Source organism: Papio anubis, unplaced genomic scaffold (assembly GCF_008728515.1).
Source record: "Papio anubis isolate 15944 unplaced genomic scaffold, Panubis1.0 scaffold284, whole genome shotgun sequence".
NCBI classification, from domain to species: Eukaryota; Metazoa; Chordata; class Mammalia; order Primates; family Cercopithecidae; genus Papio; species Papio anubis.
In genome coordinates this window covers 42432-57097 of record NW_022162934.1, presented here as the reverse complement: position 1 = coordinate 57097, position 14666 = coordinate 42432, and the positions used below count along the sequence as shown (strand labels likewise).

At 38.7% G+C, this 14666-nt stretch overlaps 1 protein-coding gene and 1 pseudogene across 3 annotated transcripts in view; one reads left to right on the top strand and one right to left on the bottom strand.

Annotated features, from left to right (window-relative positions):
* The window catches only part of LOC101017040 (serine/threonine-protein phosphatase 2A 55 kDa regulatory subunit B alpha isoform), a 45528-nt gene extending 40670 nt beyond the window's left edge, over nt 1–4858 (top strand). For both annotated transcript variants that reach the window (XM_009212729.4, XM_031661881.1), the window contains exon 9: nt 2811–4858. In XM_009212729.4, the coding sequence (XP_009210993.1) occupies nt 2811–3090 (280 nt within the window). In that variant the 3' untranslated portion in view covers nt 3091–4858. The remainder of the gene's footprint in view (nt 1–2810) is intronic.
* A 5954-nt stretch (nt 4859–10812) lies between these two features.
* Nucleotides 10813–14666, bottom strand: LOC116272965 (annotated as a pseudogene). Its single transcript, XR_004181483.1, has 4 exons — nt 14549–14666; nt 13500–14032; nt 11970–13428; nt 10813–11843 (listed from the first exon to the last, which is right to left on the bottom strand). The product of XR_004181483.1 is annotated as a protein SDA1 homolog (transcript).

Below are 14666 nucleotides of genomic sequence, written 5' to 3'. Positions count from 1 at the left end.
CTTAATGTGATTCCGATTTCATGGTGTTACGTGTTACAAAGGATAATAGAACTTACAGAATGTCTTCTTTCATCTGGCTTTTAAAATTACCTGATTTTTGACATGATGAGAGGACTAGTAAACTATTACTACTAGTAAACTAGTAGAGCTCTATTGGTAGCAAACATTGCCTTTGAGTGCCACTACTAAACCTGAGGCATCAAGAAAGAAGGAAAGGGAAGAAGAAAGAAGGAAAAGGAAGAAGAAAAAAAAACATTAACAAATTTGAAGAGTAAAGAGATACTGAACTAGGGTGTGGCACACAGCTACAACTAGTTCTTCCTTGTATTGTTTAAGCAGATAATTAGCAGTTGTATGTTCTATTACCAGAAAGAAACTATTTGTTTTCCTTAATATTAAAAAATTTTTTTTAATTATTTCAAACTTAGAGAAAATTTGTTAGAATAACACAAAGAACTCTTGGCCAGCCTTGACCCAAGTTCCCCTGTTGCTGTTTGCTGTATCACGTGGTCTATCCTCTGTTTGTTTATAGCTATATTTGTCCACATAGGTACATGCGCACGTGCTCACACACACAACTTGTGTGCTACAAGGGAATTTACCCTGTTTACTCTAGATGTGATGCCCATAACCCTAAATTGTTGAATGAGTATTTCCTGACAAAAACACTTCCCAACATAGTGCAGCATCCAAAGCAACATTCACAGCGATGCAGTACTGCCCTCTAATCCGCAGACCCACTAAAACTCACCAGTTACTGTAACTGTGTTCTTTATGGCACAGAACAAAGTCAGTCTGGTTCAGTATCCAACATTTAGTTGTCATCTCTTGTTAGGCTCCTTTATTCTGAAACAGTTCCTCAGTCTCTCCTTGTCTTTTGTGATCTTGGCATTTTGAAGAACACAGGCCAATTATTTTACAGAATGTTTCCTCGTTATTAGATTCAGGCTATACATTTTTGGCAGGAATACCACAGAAATGCTGACCTAATGATACCTTTTTAAAGTTTCAAATAGCCACAGACTAAATGTCCTAACCCATTAAAACACACAGATGATATGGGGATGTCAATCTAAATTACATGAGCCATTTTTAAAGAAATACAGTTTTATCATGTTCAGGGGCATGCATTACCTTGAGTTTGATTAAAGTTGTCGTCAAGTGTTCTTTGGGAATTGACGTTACTAAATAGATAATCATTTGTACTCAGTAGGTGACCTTTGTATGTAAGTATTACTTTGAACAATTCCCCAGTATCCTGTAATCCTTATTTACAATAATAATTTGAACCATGTGATAAGCAGTGGTAGCAGACCCTTTCCAAATTATTAAGAGCTTCAAACTTAGGAAGTTTTGTTTGTGAGGATACTTAATAAATGTCGAGCAGTAATGGCTGGCAAATAGAACTGACAGGGAAGTGTCTTGGGCAGCTTAAAAATTTTGCCACCCCTTTAAACTGATACTTCTACAAATATTTGCTTAAAATGTTTTTAGTGGTAAAAGTAAAATGATGTTCTGTTAATAAAATATTACAGCCTGGGCAATGTAGCAAGACCCTATCTCTACAAATTATTTAAAAATTATCTGGACATGGCAGCGTATGCCTGTAGTCACAGCTACTCAGGAGACTGAAGTGCAAGGACTGCTTAGCCCAGGAGGTCTAGGTTGTGGTTGCGGTGAGCTGTGATTGTGCCACCACATTCCAAACTGGGTGACAGAGTGAAACCCTGTCTCAAAAAAAAAATATATATATATATACACACACACACACACACACACACACACACACATTATGTACCACTTCTCAGGAGCAGATTATAAGCCTTTATTAAATGTGATTATCTGAACCAGACAACACCCTGAGAAGATAATTGTTTATTTATTTATTTACTTATTTATTTATGAGACAGTGTCTCACTCTCACCCAGGCTGGAGTGCAGTGGTGCGATCTTGGCTTACTGCATCTCCGCCTCCCAGGTTCAAACGATTCTCCGGCCTCAGCCTCCTGAGTAGCTGGGACTACAGGCACGTGCCACCACGCCCGGCTAATTTTTGTATTTTTTTGTCGTCGTCGTTTTGTTTTGAGATGGAGTCTTACTCTGTCGCCCAGGCTGGAGTGCAGTGGTGCGATCTCGGCTCACTGCAAGCTCTGCCTCCCGGGTTCACGCCATTCTCCTGCCTCAGCCTCCCGAGTAGTTGGGACTACAGGTGCCCGCCACCACGCCCAGCTACTTTTTTTGTATTTTTAGTAGAGGCAGGGTTTCACTGTGTTAGCCAGGATGGTCTCAATCTCCTGATCTCGTGATCCGCTGGCCTCGGCCTCCCAAAGTGCTGGGATTACAGGCATGAGCCACCGTGCCTGACCCAAAAAATGTAAATCATAAGATAAAGCATTGGTTTCTTGTGAACAGCTACAGCTACTTCATGCGGGGTTCTTTCATTTTAGAACCTGTGAGTTCCACAGATAGTTGCTCCTTTGAGAAGCTGCCTGACCTGGTTGATCACATAACCTGTAGTTGCAAAACTATTCAACAAAGATAATTCTGCACTACTAAGAAGTTTTACTTGAGGATGCTGTCAACTTCGGTGATAGTTTTGGTAGCCATGAAAAGGAATAATAAGCAGAAAACTCAGTTAATTAGTACCATATTTTGGTTTATTCCGGTGATTGAGTTGATGTCAACAGCCCTGTCCCTTACTTTAAATCTGCTTGAAGTAGCTGTTTCCTATGGTTTAATCACTGAATCATTTTACTTAAAAACAATTTCTTGTTCTGCTTGTTTGACTGAGTGTACTGTCTATTTTCACAGCGTTGTCATGACTGGATCTTACAATAATTTCTTCAGAATGTTTGACAGAAACACAAAGCGAGACATAACCCTAGAAGCATCGCGGGAAAACAATAAGCCTCGCACGGTTCTGAAGCCTCGCAAAGTCTGTGCAAGTGGCAAGCGAAAGAAAGATGAAATAAGTGTTGACAGCCTAGACTTCAATAAGAAAATCCTTCACACAGCCTGGCACCCCAAGGAAAATATCATTGCCGTAGCTACTACAAACAATCTGTATATATTTCAAGACAAAGTGAATTAGGGTTGGCATTCCTAGCAGAAGAACCCACTTCCTGCTTAGTTGAGATAGTTGAATCTAGCATTCGTTCCTATAAAAGAGAAAGGTCCATTGTGGCGCCCCTTTCCAGTGTTTGACAGTGTGCCATTCGACAACACATTGTTATAGCTACATGGAGAAAGCTCTGTGGATTCATCACTGTGGTGTTCTCCATGTCTGCTAGCCATTTAGGTAAGGGTAGGGCACTTTTAATTTAAATGACTTCTTGCACCATCTTGCCTAATGGACTAGATTGGACTGTATCAACATTGATTTACTCCACTTTTTATGCCTTCCATTGTGATGACGTCAAACACAGTGAAAGCCTTCAGTCATGCTATGGGATTTAATTGTGTATCCTCATTACTGTATCATTTGTGGGGTACACCCCTTCCCCCTTTTTTTAAATTAAATACAGCTCATTCTTACTGTGGCTTGTAGCATTCCTCCTCTTCTGGCCTCCTGGACTCCTCCCCTTCATCTCTCTTACCCTTGCCCCCTCCACCCGGTCTTGGTGGTGGTATATTAAAAAAAGAAAGAATGAAAGCACACAAAATGAGTCAGTTTGGGGTCAGTGGTATAAAGGGGGTATATGTTGCGAACAAATGTTTTAATAACAGTTGGCTGTAATCACTCCTCGCCGTGTCTGGCACTGAAAATAAGGAAAAAAAAAAACCTACTACTGAATAAAAGTGACAAAGAATGGAGAATCTGGTTTTCTTTTTCTTTTTAACCTACCTCTTGTAGCCAATATTTTGTGTCATACCTTTGGGCACAGTGAAACAAAGTGGGTTTTCATTGTTTTATTGGTATTTTTGTTAATTATTTTTAACAAGTGTTCTTTTACATGCAGGAGGAGAGGTATTGGTTCTCTATGAACATATTTTGAATATATATTGGTTTTATTAAGGATTTCACAATCTATAAATGCTTCTAGTTGTTTTTTTTCTATTTACCGTCATCATGAGGGTATTGGATACGTTGTATCTCTATTTAACTCATTATCTGTTAATGAAATTGTTGTAAATGGGAACCAAATTTGTAGAACTTAATTTCTACTTTTTACAGTGCTTAATTTCATTTTTGCCTTACTAGTCAAAGACTTATACAACATTTTTAACAAGTTAGAACTTTTTTTGTCATTCAGTCATATAAAATAGCAGAAAACTAACATCAAGTGACAATGCACTAAATACTTTTTTTGTATTTTACTGCTATCAAATCAGAATGAAATATACTTTACCATAGATATTTTTCTTCTATTTTTGGTTTTCCAAAGCTATATTAAAGACAAATTTTTAAAGGTACAGCATTCAAAAAGTGCTTAATGAACTCCAACAGCTGCCTCAAAAATCTGTATATGAGTACATTTTCCCTAAGCAGTGATACATTATCCAAAGATGAAGAGTGCTCCTATTTTTAATAGGTAGAATGTACCTTTGTCAGTCTTGCAGAAGCTTTAATGGAGAAGAAATGGACTTTATTTTTGAAAGGTGAAATGAACAGGCATTTATATTATTAGAGAATGGTAGTTTTATTTTGGTTGAACGTAATGTAACAACCTTGAATTTCAGAGGACTCTGAGTGCTTCTATGTCCACTACCTATTGTTCTATTCTTCAGTAATGAAAAAGAATTCAACGAGCCGACCGTGATTCCCTCTATTACAAATATTATGTCTTGTAAGTTAGCATTTTTAGCACACAGGAGAAATTTTATGTAATAAAATTACTGTATCTCTTGGATTTAACAAATTTGTATTTGAACACATTCTATGTCTGATAATTCTTAATGGCACTTTTACTAATTTATTTGGGGATCTTGGGTACATTCTTAATTTGTGTTATTTATTCTTCACACTTGACTTGGAAGTGGGATATTCCCCCGTCACAAGTGTCCGACAGTGATAGACTTCCTGTGTTGTGACTGGACAGTTTTCCAGATCTTTTTTGGGAGATTTTCCTACAGTTTGGTTGTATGTCTTGAGATAACACCACTAAACAGCTCTCAAATTCTTTTTTGATCAGTAGCTATGATGATTCTCCTCCATGACACTAAGGATTAGTTTATATATTTAAGAGAAATAATTGCTAAAATTAAAATGCCTCTATCAAGGAATGCTATTATAAATTATTGTTAACATTCTCAAGTATTAATTTTTTAATCTCATTGGTGTAGCAAACTCTAAGCCCAGCCACTCATTTTACATGGCCATGGTTAATCTTTTTATTAATAAAAATTATACTTAGAAGAAACTTAGTCTTGTCAAGTTGCTTGTATTTCCTATTCTCTTGCCACTAATACATGCACATACTCCATCTCTTAACCTTTTAGAAGAGATTGTGGTAGGAAAAGGACTTTCATTCTATTAACCTCTTTCGATCTTTACTTAGTGGCTGGGCAAGAAGAAGAATTATTTTATAAACCTATCTAAATACATGTTTATGCAACCATTAACTGCTGGATGGTAAGCTTCTGTGCAGCCCTCTGTCTCTTGGGATTTAAGAAAAAAAAAGAAAAATGCGTCCAGTCTGGCTCGGTGGCTCACGCCTGTAATCCCAACACTTTGGGAGGCCAAGGTGGGTGAATCACCTAAGGTCAGGAGTTCGAGACCAGCCTGGCCAACATGGTGAAACCCTGTCTCTACTAAAAATATAAAAAATCAGCCAGATGGTAGCACGTGTCTAATCCCAGCTACTCCGGAAGGTGAGGCAGGAGAATTGGCTTGAACCTGGGAGGCGGAGGTTACAGTGAGCCGGGATTGCGTGACTGCACTCCAGCCTGGGCGACACAAGAAGACACCGTCTCAAAAATACATCCATGCACTCTTTTCCTTTCAAAATGAAGAGAATTTTAAAGCCTTAAATGTGAGTTATTCTGGTTAGAGAAATGTCTACAGAAAGCCAGAGATAGGAAAGCAGCTTCTTTGATTCAGTGTGTGACTATTTTTTGAGTAAGGTGTTAAGAAATTGCACATAGGAAAGCTATGCAGTACTGATAAAGAATTTTTAGTGATACTTAAACCCTTCTAAGGGAATATTGCTTGAGCATCTTTACCACACATAAATTCAAATGTAGATAGTATTGTGCACTTCCAGAAGAACAAACCCATCTCCCCCTGCCCAAAAGATGGAAAAGATAGGCATATGCAGTGTAGTCAAGAATCAAGTCAGTTTACTTGTGCATTTGAGAGCACCTGTATTTTGGTATCTTATCTGTTCAGATGGTGATAGTTTAAGCTCTGCGTGTATGTCTTACTGTGGTTAAAAAGGGGGTTTGACGCACCTCCTCTTCCCCCAAAAAAAGCCTTGAAAAATGACCCTGCTTCATTTTGTAATTATGCGTGAGGTCAAAACATTACAACTCTTTTAGTATTAATCAAATGCTTAGCGATTCTGCGGTCTTGAGGTGTTTTCAGATGCCAAAGATACTGTTTGTAACTGAGATTGTCTCAACATTTTATTCCATAGTGGTATTAGACTGGAACCTCTTACCTCTGTATTAGAATGAAGAAACACCCACTTTACAGGCTTAACGTTAATAAGTCTCTTGCTAGCTCAGTGTATCAAAGAGAAGGCACTACAAAGCTTAGTTTCCTCTAAAAGGAATTTGGCAAACAAACTGGCATAAAGGGAAAAGCTAATATTTGTGTTTTTTCAAATGTTCTATCATGCTCCTTTGTAATCTGAATAGCAACAAGTTCTTCGAGGACTTTCCCACTAGAGGGCAATGGTGGGGAGCATTGGGTCATGCCTGTAATCCCAGCACTTTGGGAGGCTGAGGTGGGAGGATCACTTGAGACCAGCCTGGGCAACAAACCAAGACCCCATCTCTGCAAATAGAAAATGTATTTTAAGAAATATATTTTAAGAAACCACTAGGGGGTGATCGTTAAGTTTTGAGCAGCAATGATGGGGTATTTTTAAGAATGTAAAAACGGGAGTCTTTCTGTACTGGAAGAGCTTCATTATTAAAAATAAAATCAGGGACCAAATACAGGATATTGTGTGCCCCAAACCACTGTTCACTATGACCCTCGAGTAAATATTTGAGAAATCAATGATGGAGGGGAACACAAATGCCAACTGTGAAGTCATTACTTACATTGTACTACAATAAAGTCATACAATATACAATAAAGTAGTACAACATAAGTAATGACATCACAGTTGGCATTTGGGTACGCCCAGCTAAGTTTTGCATTTTGCAAGTGTTTTGTTGAGTAGTTTGCATCAATGTTCATGAAGGATACTGATCTACAATTTTTTTATATTTTAATGTCACTGTCTAACGCTGATCTCATAAAATGAATTTTCCTCTCCTGTATTATTGAAGAATATGGACAAAATTGGTATAATTTCTTCCTTCAGTGTTTGGTAGAATTCACTAGTGACAAATTATTAAATACCATTCTATCAAAGGTCACATCACTGAGTCACTCTGTAAGGAGAACAACATTTGTCTCTTCAGAATTGAAATGTATTTCTGCTCTATTCACTAAATCGATTGCCTAGCAGTTAACAGAATGAAGCATCGTAATTTGAGTTTGTCAAACACCATTTTGCTTTCTTACAGTATCTTTGAAAATGTTAATTTGTTAGCCCAAATCTGTATCAAACTTTTGTTGCCCAACACTTAACTTATCAATGCCTAAAAAGGTTCACTGATCAGGTAATACAGTTGTTAAGTAACACAGAGCAAAGTGGTTAGGATGTGCTGTACTGCCACACTAGGAATCCTGTGAGTTTAAGAAAATACAATGATGATCATTGCTTTTTGAGCCAGGGTCTCACTCTCACCCAGGCTGTAATGCAGTGGCCTGATCATGGCTCACTGCAGCCTCAACCTCTTGGGCCCAGTCCTCTCATCTCAGCCTCCCAAGTAGCTGGGACTACAGGTACCTGCTACCATGCCCAGCTAACTTTTTAAAAAAGTTTTTGTAGAGATGTTGCCCAAGCTAAGCTTGAATTCCTGGGCTCAAGCGATGCTCGCGTGTCCACCTCCCAAAATGTTGGGATTAGAGGCATGAGCCACCCCTGTGCCCAGCCTAGAAAATAGAAACCTCTCTCCTCCTCTCCCCTTCTTCCCTCCTCTCATCCTTACTTCTTTCTGTCCACTGGCAGCCAAGTGCTGACCTATTGGTAGACAAGTTTATCTGGTCATTGGATGACAATGCCTCTCAACAGTCACTCCACAACTCAACTACACTAACTCCCCTTCCTTCTGTAACCATTTGAGTTTGTGCCTCCTCTTTTGCTTTAAAATTACAACCAAACCAGGCGAAACTACTTGTAATTGGATGTGGTATTACGGAATCAATGCTCAAAAATTTAATATAATTAATAGTAAAACATATTGCAGAGCACAGCATCGTTCCTGTTTTTCTTTTTTCTTTTTCTTTTTCTTTTATTTTTGAGACAGTCTTACTCCATCACCCAGGCTGAAGGGCAGTAGGCAGTGGTGCGATCACAGTTCACTGCCACCTTAAACCCTGAGCTCAGGTGGTCCTCCCACCTCAGCCTCCCGGGTAGCTGGGACTACAGATGTGCACCACCACGCCCTTTTGTATTGGAGATGGTGTTTCACTGTGTTGCCCAGGCTGGTCTCCAATGCCACTGCACTCCAGCCTGGGCGACAGAACAAGACTGTCTCTAAATAAATAAATAATTGGTAGGGCAAGTATATTACCTTATTTCTTATCAAAATTAATCATCTTAATAAATCAAGAAATAGTATTTGTATCCAGTAGCTATTGCCACAATCAAGTAAGAGAAGTACAACTATATCTAAAATGAGAAAAGTAAATATTAAGTGGGGATATCAGCTGGGCATGGTGGCTCATGTCTGTAAGCCCAACACTGGGGGAGGCCAAGGTAGGTGGATTACGTGAGGTCGGGAGTTAAGACCAGCCTGGCCAACATGGTGAGACCCTGTCTTTATTATTAAAAATACAAAAAAGCTGGGCATGGTGGTACATACCTGTAATCCCAGCTACTCAGGAGGCTGAGGCACAAGAATCGCTTGAACCCAGGAGGTGGAGGTTGCAGTGAGCTGGGATCCTGCCACTGCACTCCAGCCTGGGTGACAGAGTGAGAACCTATCAAAAAAAAAAGGATATGATCAACTAAAAAATGGGTAGTAGAGGTAAAGGTGGAAGAAGAGGAATTATACTAATTTCATTACTGTTCCTTGCTGGGCATTAAAAGAAACTAAGGAAGAGAAGGATTAGGAGGATTATATAAATATATAAAGGTAACTAACTGAACAAAAATTAAAATTTCATCAGGGGAATACAACTAAGCAACAATAATAATAGTAAAAACCCAAACCATGATCTTAGTATCGAGACTGAACTGAGGACAAAATTATGACCACTTTATAGTGATAAACAGGGATAGTTATGAATATCTGTGCATCAACTATAAGGAATGAAGATACAAGAAAAAAGAAACAGGAGTAGCGGATATTAATTTACCTCTTGAAATCCATGACATGTAAAGGGAGGAAAATAATCAACTATATGAAAACTTAAATGACATTAAGGTGGTTCCAATAGATACATCAAACCTGATTTTGTGAACATAAACTACATCTTCTTTTCAAATATGGAATAGTCACCAAAAGGAATCATAAGTTAGGCCCCAGAGAACACCTTAAAAAAAAAAAATCCCAAACTAGAAATGGTACAAAAACCAAATCTGACCAGGGAAAAATTCTTAAGTACCCAAATTAATAAAGAATGAAATAAGTATCAAAGATACAAGAAGCTAGGAAAGGATGAGGGTGACTGCAGTGAGTACAGGGTTTCACTGGGGGGGGGGGGGGGGGCAGTGTGACAAAAGTGTTCCAAAGTTAGACTGTGATGGTTATGTAACTCTGAAAACTCTGAATATATAAAAAACATTAAATTGAACTTTAAATGGATGAATTGTATAGTATGTGAATTATATTTCAATGGGGCTATTAAAAAACAAGAATTAGAAATAATACAACTAGGAAGCAGGAATTCAATTTAAGAGTCAATAAAATAAATGATTAGGTAATATAATCAAGAAAAAAACAGAGGACAAACAACATAAAATAAGAAATAAAGGTAACATCCTATAGAAATAGAGATAATCTTCCTAAAAGCACCAGGCCCCAATGTTTCCATAGGGAATTACAACATCTCCTTAAAGAAAGTAATTTCAATGTCATCTACGTAAGACCAGAGAAAAGGAAACCTAACTATCTTCAGTAAAATGAGTATAGTAAGCTGGACAAGGTGGCTCATGCCTGTAATCCCAGCAGTTTGGGAGGCTGAAGCAGGGGGATCCCGTAAGACCAGGAGTTCGGGACTTGCCTGAGCAACACAGGAAGACTCGGTCTCTACAAAAAATACAAAAAAATAGCTGGACATGATGGCAGGCACCTGTAGTTCCACCAACTGGGAAAGCTGAGGTGGGACAATCACTTGAGCCTCAGAGGCTAAGGCTGCAGTGAGCCGTGATTGTACCACTGCACTCCAGCCTGGGTGATAGCGTGAGACCTTGTCTCAAAATAAAATAAAATAAAATAAAATAAAATAGCATATGATTAATAAAAAACTTTTTTTTGAAAGTTTAAAACCTTTTAAAAGGGGCACCTAAAAGGAAAATAGAACAAAGTGGGATCTCGTAGTCCTGACTGGGAAAACAATTCTATAAATATGTCAATAATCCCCTCAATATTTTTTTATTTGGCATTAGAAACCTTTTATTGAGACAAGGTAAACAGTGGGCTGAAAATAATACAGGGTGAAGGAAGGTTGAGGAAACCAGTATGAAGTCATCTCAAATGATGAACTAAATACATTCCAAAAAGTGAGGTCTTAACCAAAAAGCCTTTAAATGGCATTCCAAAAAGAAAAAAAAGGGGGGGGGGGTCATTTAAATCTCTTGAATTGACTAAAAGAGCTCAATTATGTACCCAAAATCTGTACAGCAGGGGCCTGTTTTCAGCAGGTAAGCCTACATACAAGTAAGAACCTCTTACTCTTGTTACAATTGTCCTGTTTTGTTTTGTTTTACAGGAATACATAACCCCCATCCCCACAGTGTTAGTCCATAAGGCCTCAGTGACTGCATAGAAATATGGACCTACCTCTACTAGAGAACTATTTACACTGCACTGCAAATACACATGTATGTGTTCACCCCTACAACTAAGCTGTCAAGCCTTGAGTGAAGGGGTAGTTACAACTCATTCATTTTGTATCTACAGGGACAACAGGCATTCAATACTTTTGCATGAATAATAGTGACACAAATTAGCATTCTTCTTGGAATGGAAAACTTTCTGGGAAGTTCATTCTTTTTCTCTTTTTCAAAAGTGCATCTCGCAGCGCCAACTATTTTTCTCGGAAGGAACGCTTATTGTTTGACCAGACATTCTGGCTATACAGCATCATCATAAAGTTCTTCTGTTTTTTCTTCTCTTTATTTTTTGAACTGGAAAATGGATTCATTTTGGTTTTCTTCCTCACAAATCCTTTTCAGTCTGTCTTTCCAGACATTGCAGTTGCTATTCTTGTCTCTTTGTCAGACTTTGGCTTTGGCTTTTTATGAAGGCGTTCAACGTCCCGAAGAGAAAGTAATTCACTCCTGGGCTCTTCGTCACTGTCGATTTCAATGTATTTCCTCTTCTGGGATTTCTCAGGGGCCAGCGTCAAGTTCTTTTCTCATTTGGGCAATGCGGATTTTCTGGAAGTCTTCCTGACGCTACTCGGGAGGCTGAGGCCGGAGAATGGCGTGAACCCGGGAGGCGGAGCTTGCAGTGAGCTGAGATCCGGCCACTGCACTCCAGCCTGGGCGACAGCGCGAGACTCCGTCTCAAAAAAAAAAAAAAAAAACTCTACTGGTGCTGATGGCTGCTGCTTTGGCTTTCTGCTCTTCCATGGGCATGCTGTTCAGCTTCTTAGAAATTTCTTGCTGTTCTTCATCGGAAGAGTGTTGAACATCAACCCATTCCCCATCGGCATCCTCCTCCTCACTGAGACTGGTACTTCCCCATCCATCTTCATCATTTTCAGCATTCTCCTCTTTCTCAACTTCCAGAACTTCTGCTCCTGGAATGTAATCTTTAGCATCTAATTCTCCATATTACTATACTCTTGCTTCTACAGAGGCTTCTGTAGGCTTACCCCAGAATTTCTTCTGCAGCATCTGAGGATTCAGTGTTCGGAAGAGCTGAATCAAAGTTCTACCAAACATCATTACATTCTTATTCTTGTGTGGTTTATACTGAGCCAGGCCAGGTCTTGGAGAAGCTCTTCAGTCATGGCCAGAGGACACTGAGCTGTTATCTCTTTTATAGCATTGATTCCTACCGTCATGGCTTCTCCAGAGTTCTTGTCAATAACAAAACTGTTGGCCACAGTCATAAGCAATGATTGAATAATCGCTGGGTGTACTAGGTGATGAGATGCTTGTGCAGCAAACAAGGATCTTTGTTACTTCTCTTTGGTGGGCTGCAGAAACCTTTGCAAAAAGTGACAGAAATTGAAGAGGAAGAGCTCATGAATTCCCACCAATCTGGAGATGAGGTTCATGAGCATCATCTTCACTATCAACCTCTCCTTACAGCATTCAAGCTGCTTTAGTAGTTTTTCTGCAAAATCTTGGGGATCATGAATCAAGTGAATAGCTAAAAAGTTAAACACCTCTGGTTTTTTCTTCTTCTTTTGTTTCTTGAGCACTTTTATTGCCTTTTCCAATGTTTTCTTGTTTTGGGAACTTTTCTTCCCTATAGCATATTGTGCTAGCAGGTCTCTTGCTGTTGGTCTGTCATCCTCAGATTCGGAGTCACTGTCCTGTATTTCATCTTCATCTTTCCCAAGAAAGAATGTCATAGCAGCAACTAATATCTTGGTGACCTTAGAGAAACAGGCAGTTGTGATAACACTGACAGTTTTGGTATCATTCCAGATGTTCCTTCCGTAGTGTTCAGTCATAACATCTAAAGACATCTTGGCTGTGGTTGCATTGCTATCTCTTAACATGGTGTACATGAAATTTTGCAACACTACATCCACTTTATTCTTGTGTTTTGTGTTTGCATTCTTGATATCAGTCACGATATGTGTGTATAAAGTCTTTTGCAGAAGCTTATCATGGCAACATAGAAGTTCAAAGAAGAGCTCTGGTAGGCTTGATGGATTGATGAGATTCTTATTTCTCAGCAAGATCAAAGCTTTGCAAAACGTCATTCGAAGATCTGGATCCAATACGGTATGATTACAGGACAGAAGATCTTTCACCCCTTAGGAAAATTACTTAGATACCCTGTGTAGCAGAGACTAATCTGTAACAAAGCACAGGCTCTTCTGAAGTTTCTTTCTCTCCTATTATTCAGATGCACATATCTAGGATGTTCTGTGCCATAAACATTACCAGTTCTGCTAGTTCTTTGCTGGGTTTATTTGGTTGCAATTTGAAAATCTCCACACTGGATGTGTAGTGATTATACTGCTGTAGAAACTCCTCGATGTAGGGCGGTGGGTCTCGCTTGATCAGATTCTGTAACTGCGGCAGGTTGCTGGGCAGCTTGTTGTTGTTTCTGCTGGACATTTTGGCTGCAGACTAGCTTCACGGCAAGCAGTTTTTTAAAAACTCAGATGGCCAGCAGCCGCCAATCCCTACCAGCTGAGGCTTGAACTCCTGCTTCCAGGTATGACTGGAAACAGCACTCAATCTATTAATAGAGTTCATTTCTGACCAAAATCTTAAAATAATTTGCAAAGGGATTTGACAAATCAATCCTTAGAAAAAACCTTTTAGCATGGAATTTTTCAAATATATTTAAAAATTAGAAGAATAATGCATTACATAGCTTCAATAATTGCCAATACATGGTCAATCTTGGACAAGTCCATTTTTAAGTTCATCTGAAGAGTAACTAGTCATTAACATCTGAAAAAGACAAACGAAGAGAAACTTTAATAGTTATCTAACAGAGGTATTGTAGATAGCCCTGAAACAGACTCACAATTTTGTGGGCATTCAGAGAGTGACAAAGGTACAATTTCAAATCAGGGTAGAAAGGATGGCTTAAAATTAATATTATTGGGTCAATGGGCTACAAAATTGAGAATTGAATTTAAATCATTTACAGCATATGGAAAATAAATTTCGGATGGATTAGAGCTCTGAATGTAAATTTAAGCCTATAAGAAAATTAGAAAAAGTTATAGGGGAATTATAGATTAATAATCTTGGTGCGAAAGTCTCCCCAAGTCATGTAAGAATGATAAATCTGATTACATGAAAACCTTACGCTTCTACACAGTGAAAAAAAAATTAAAAGACAAGTCAGAGACTGAGAGAAACATATGTGACTCATAAATCAGACCAAGGAGACAGGGCGAAGACATGGAGACGTGAAGTAGGAGGTGTGCTCAGGAAAATAGTTAAATGTCATCCACGTACAGGATAAACGGCTTCCCACGTCATGTCCCAGAAATCGATTAGTCGATGGGATTTGGGTGATTGCTTTCTTCTGTTTTTCCTGAATTTTTCTCTTTCTTTTTTTATTTCTTTCCCTTTC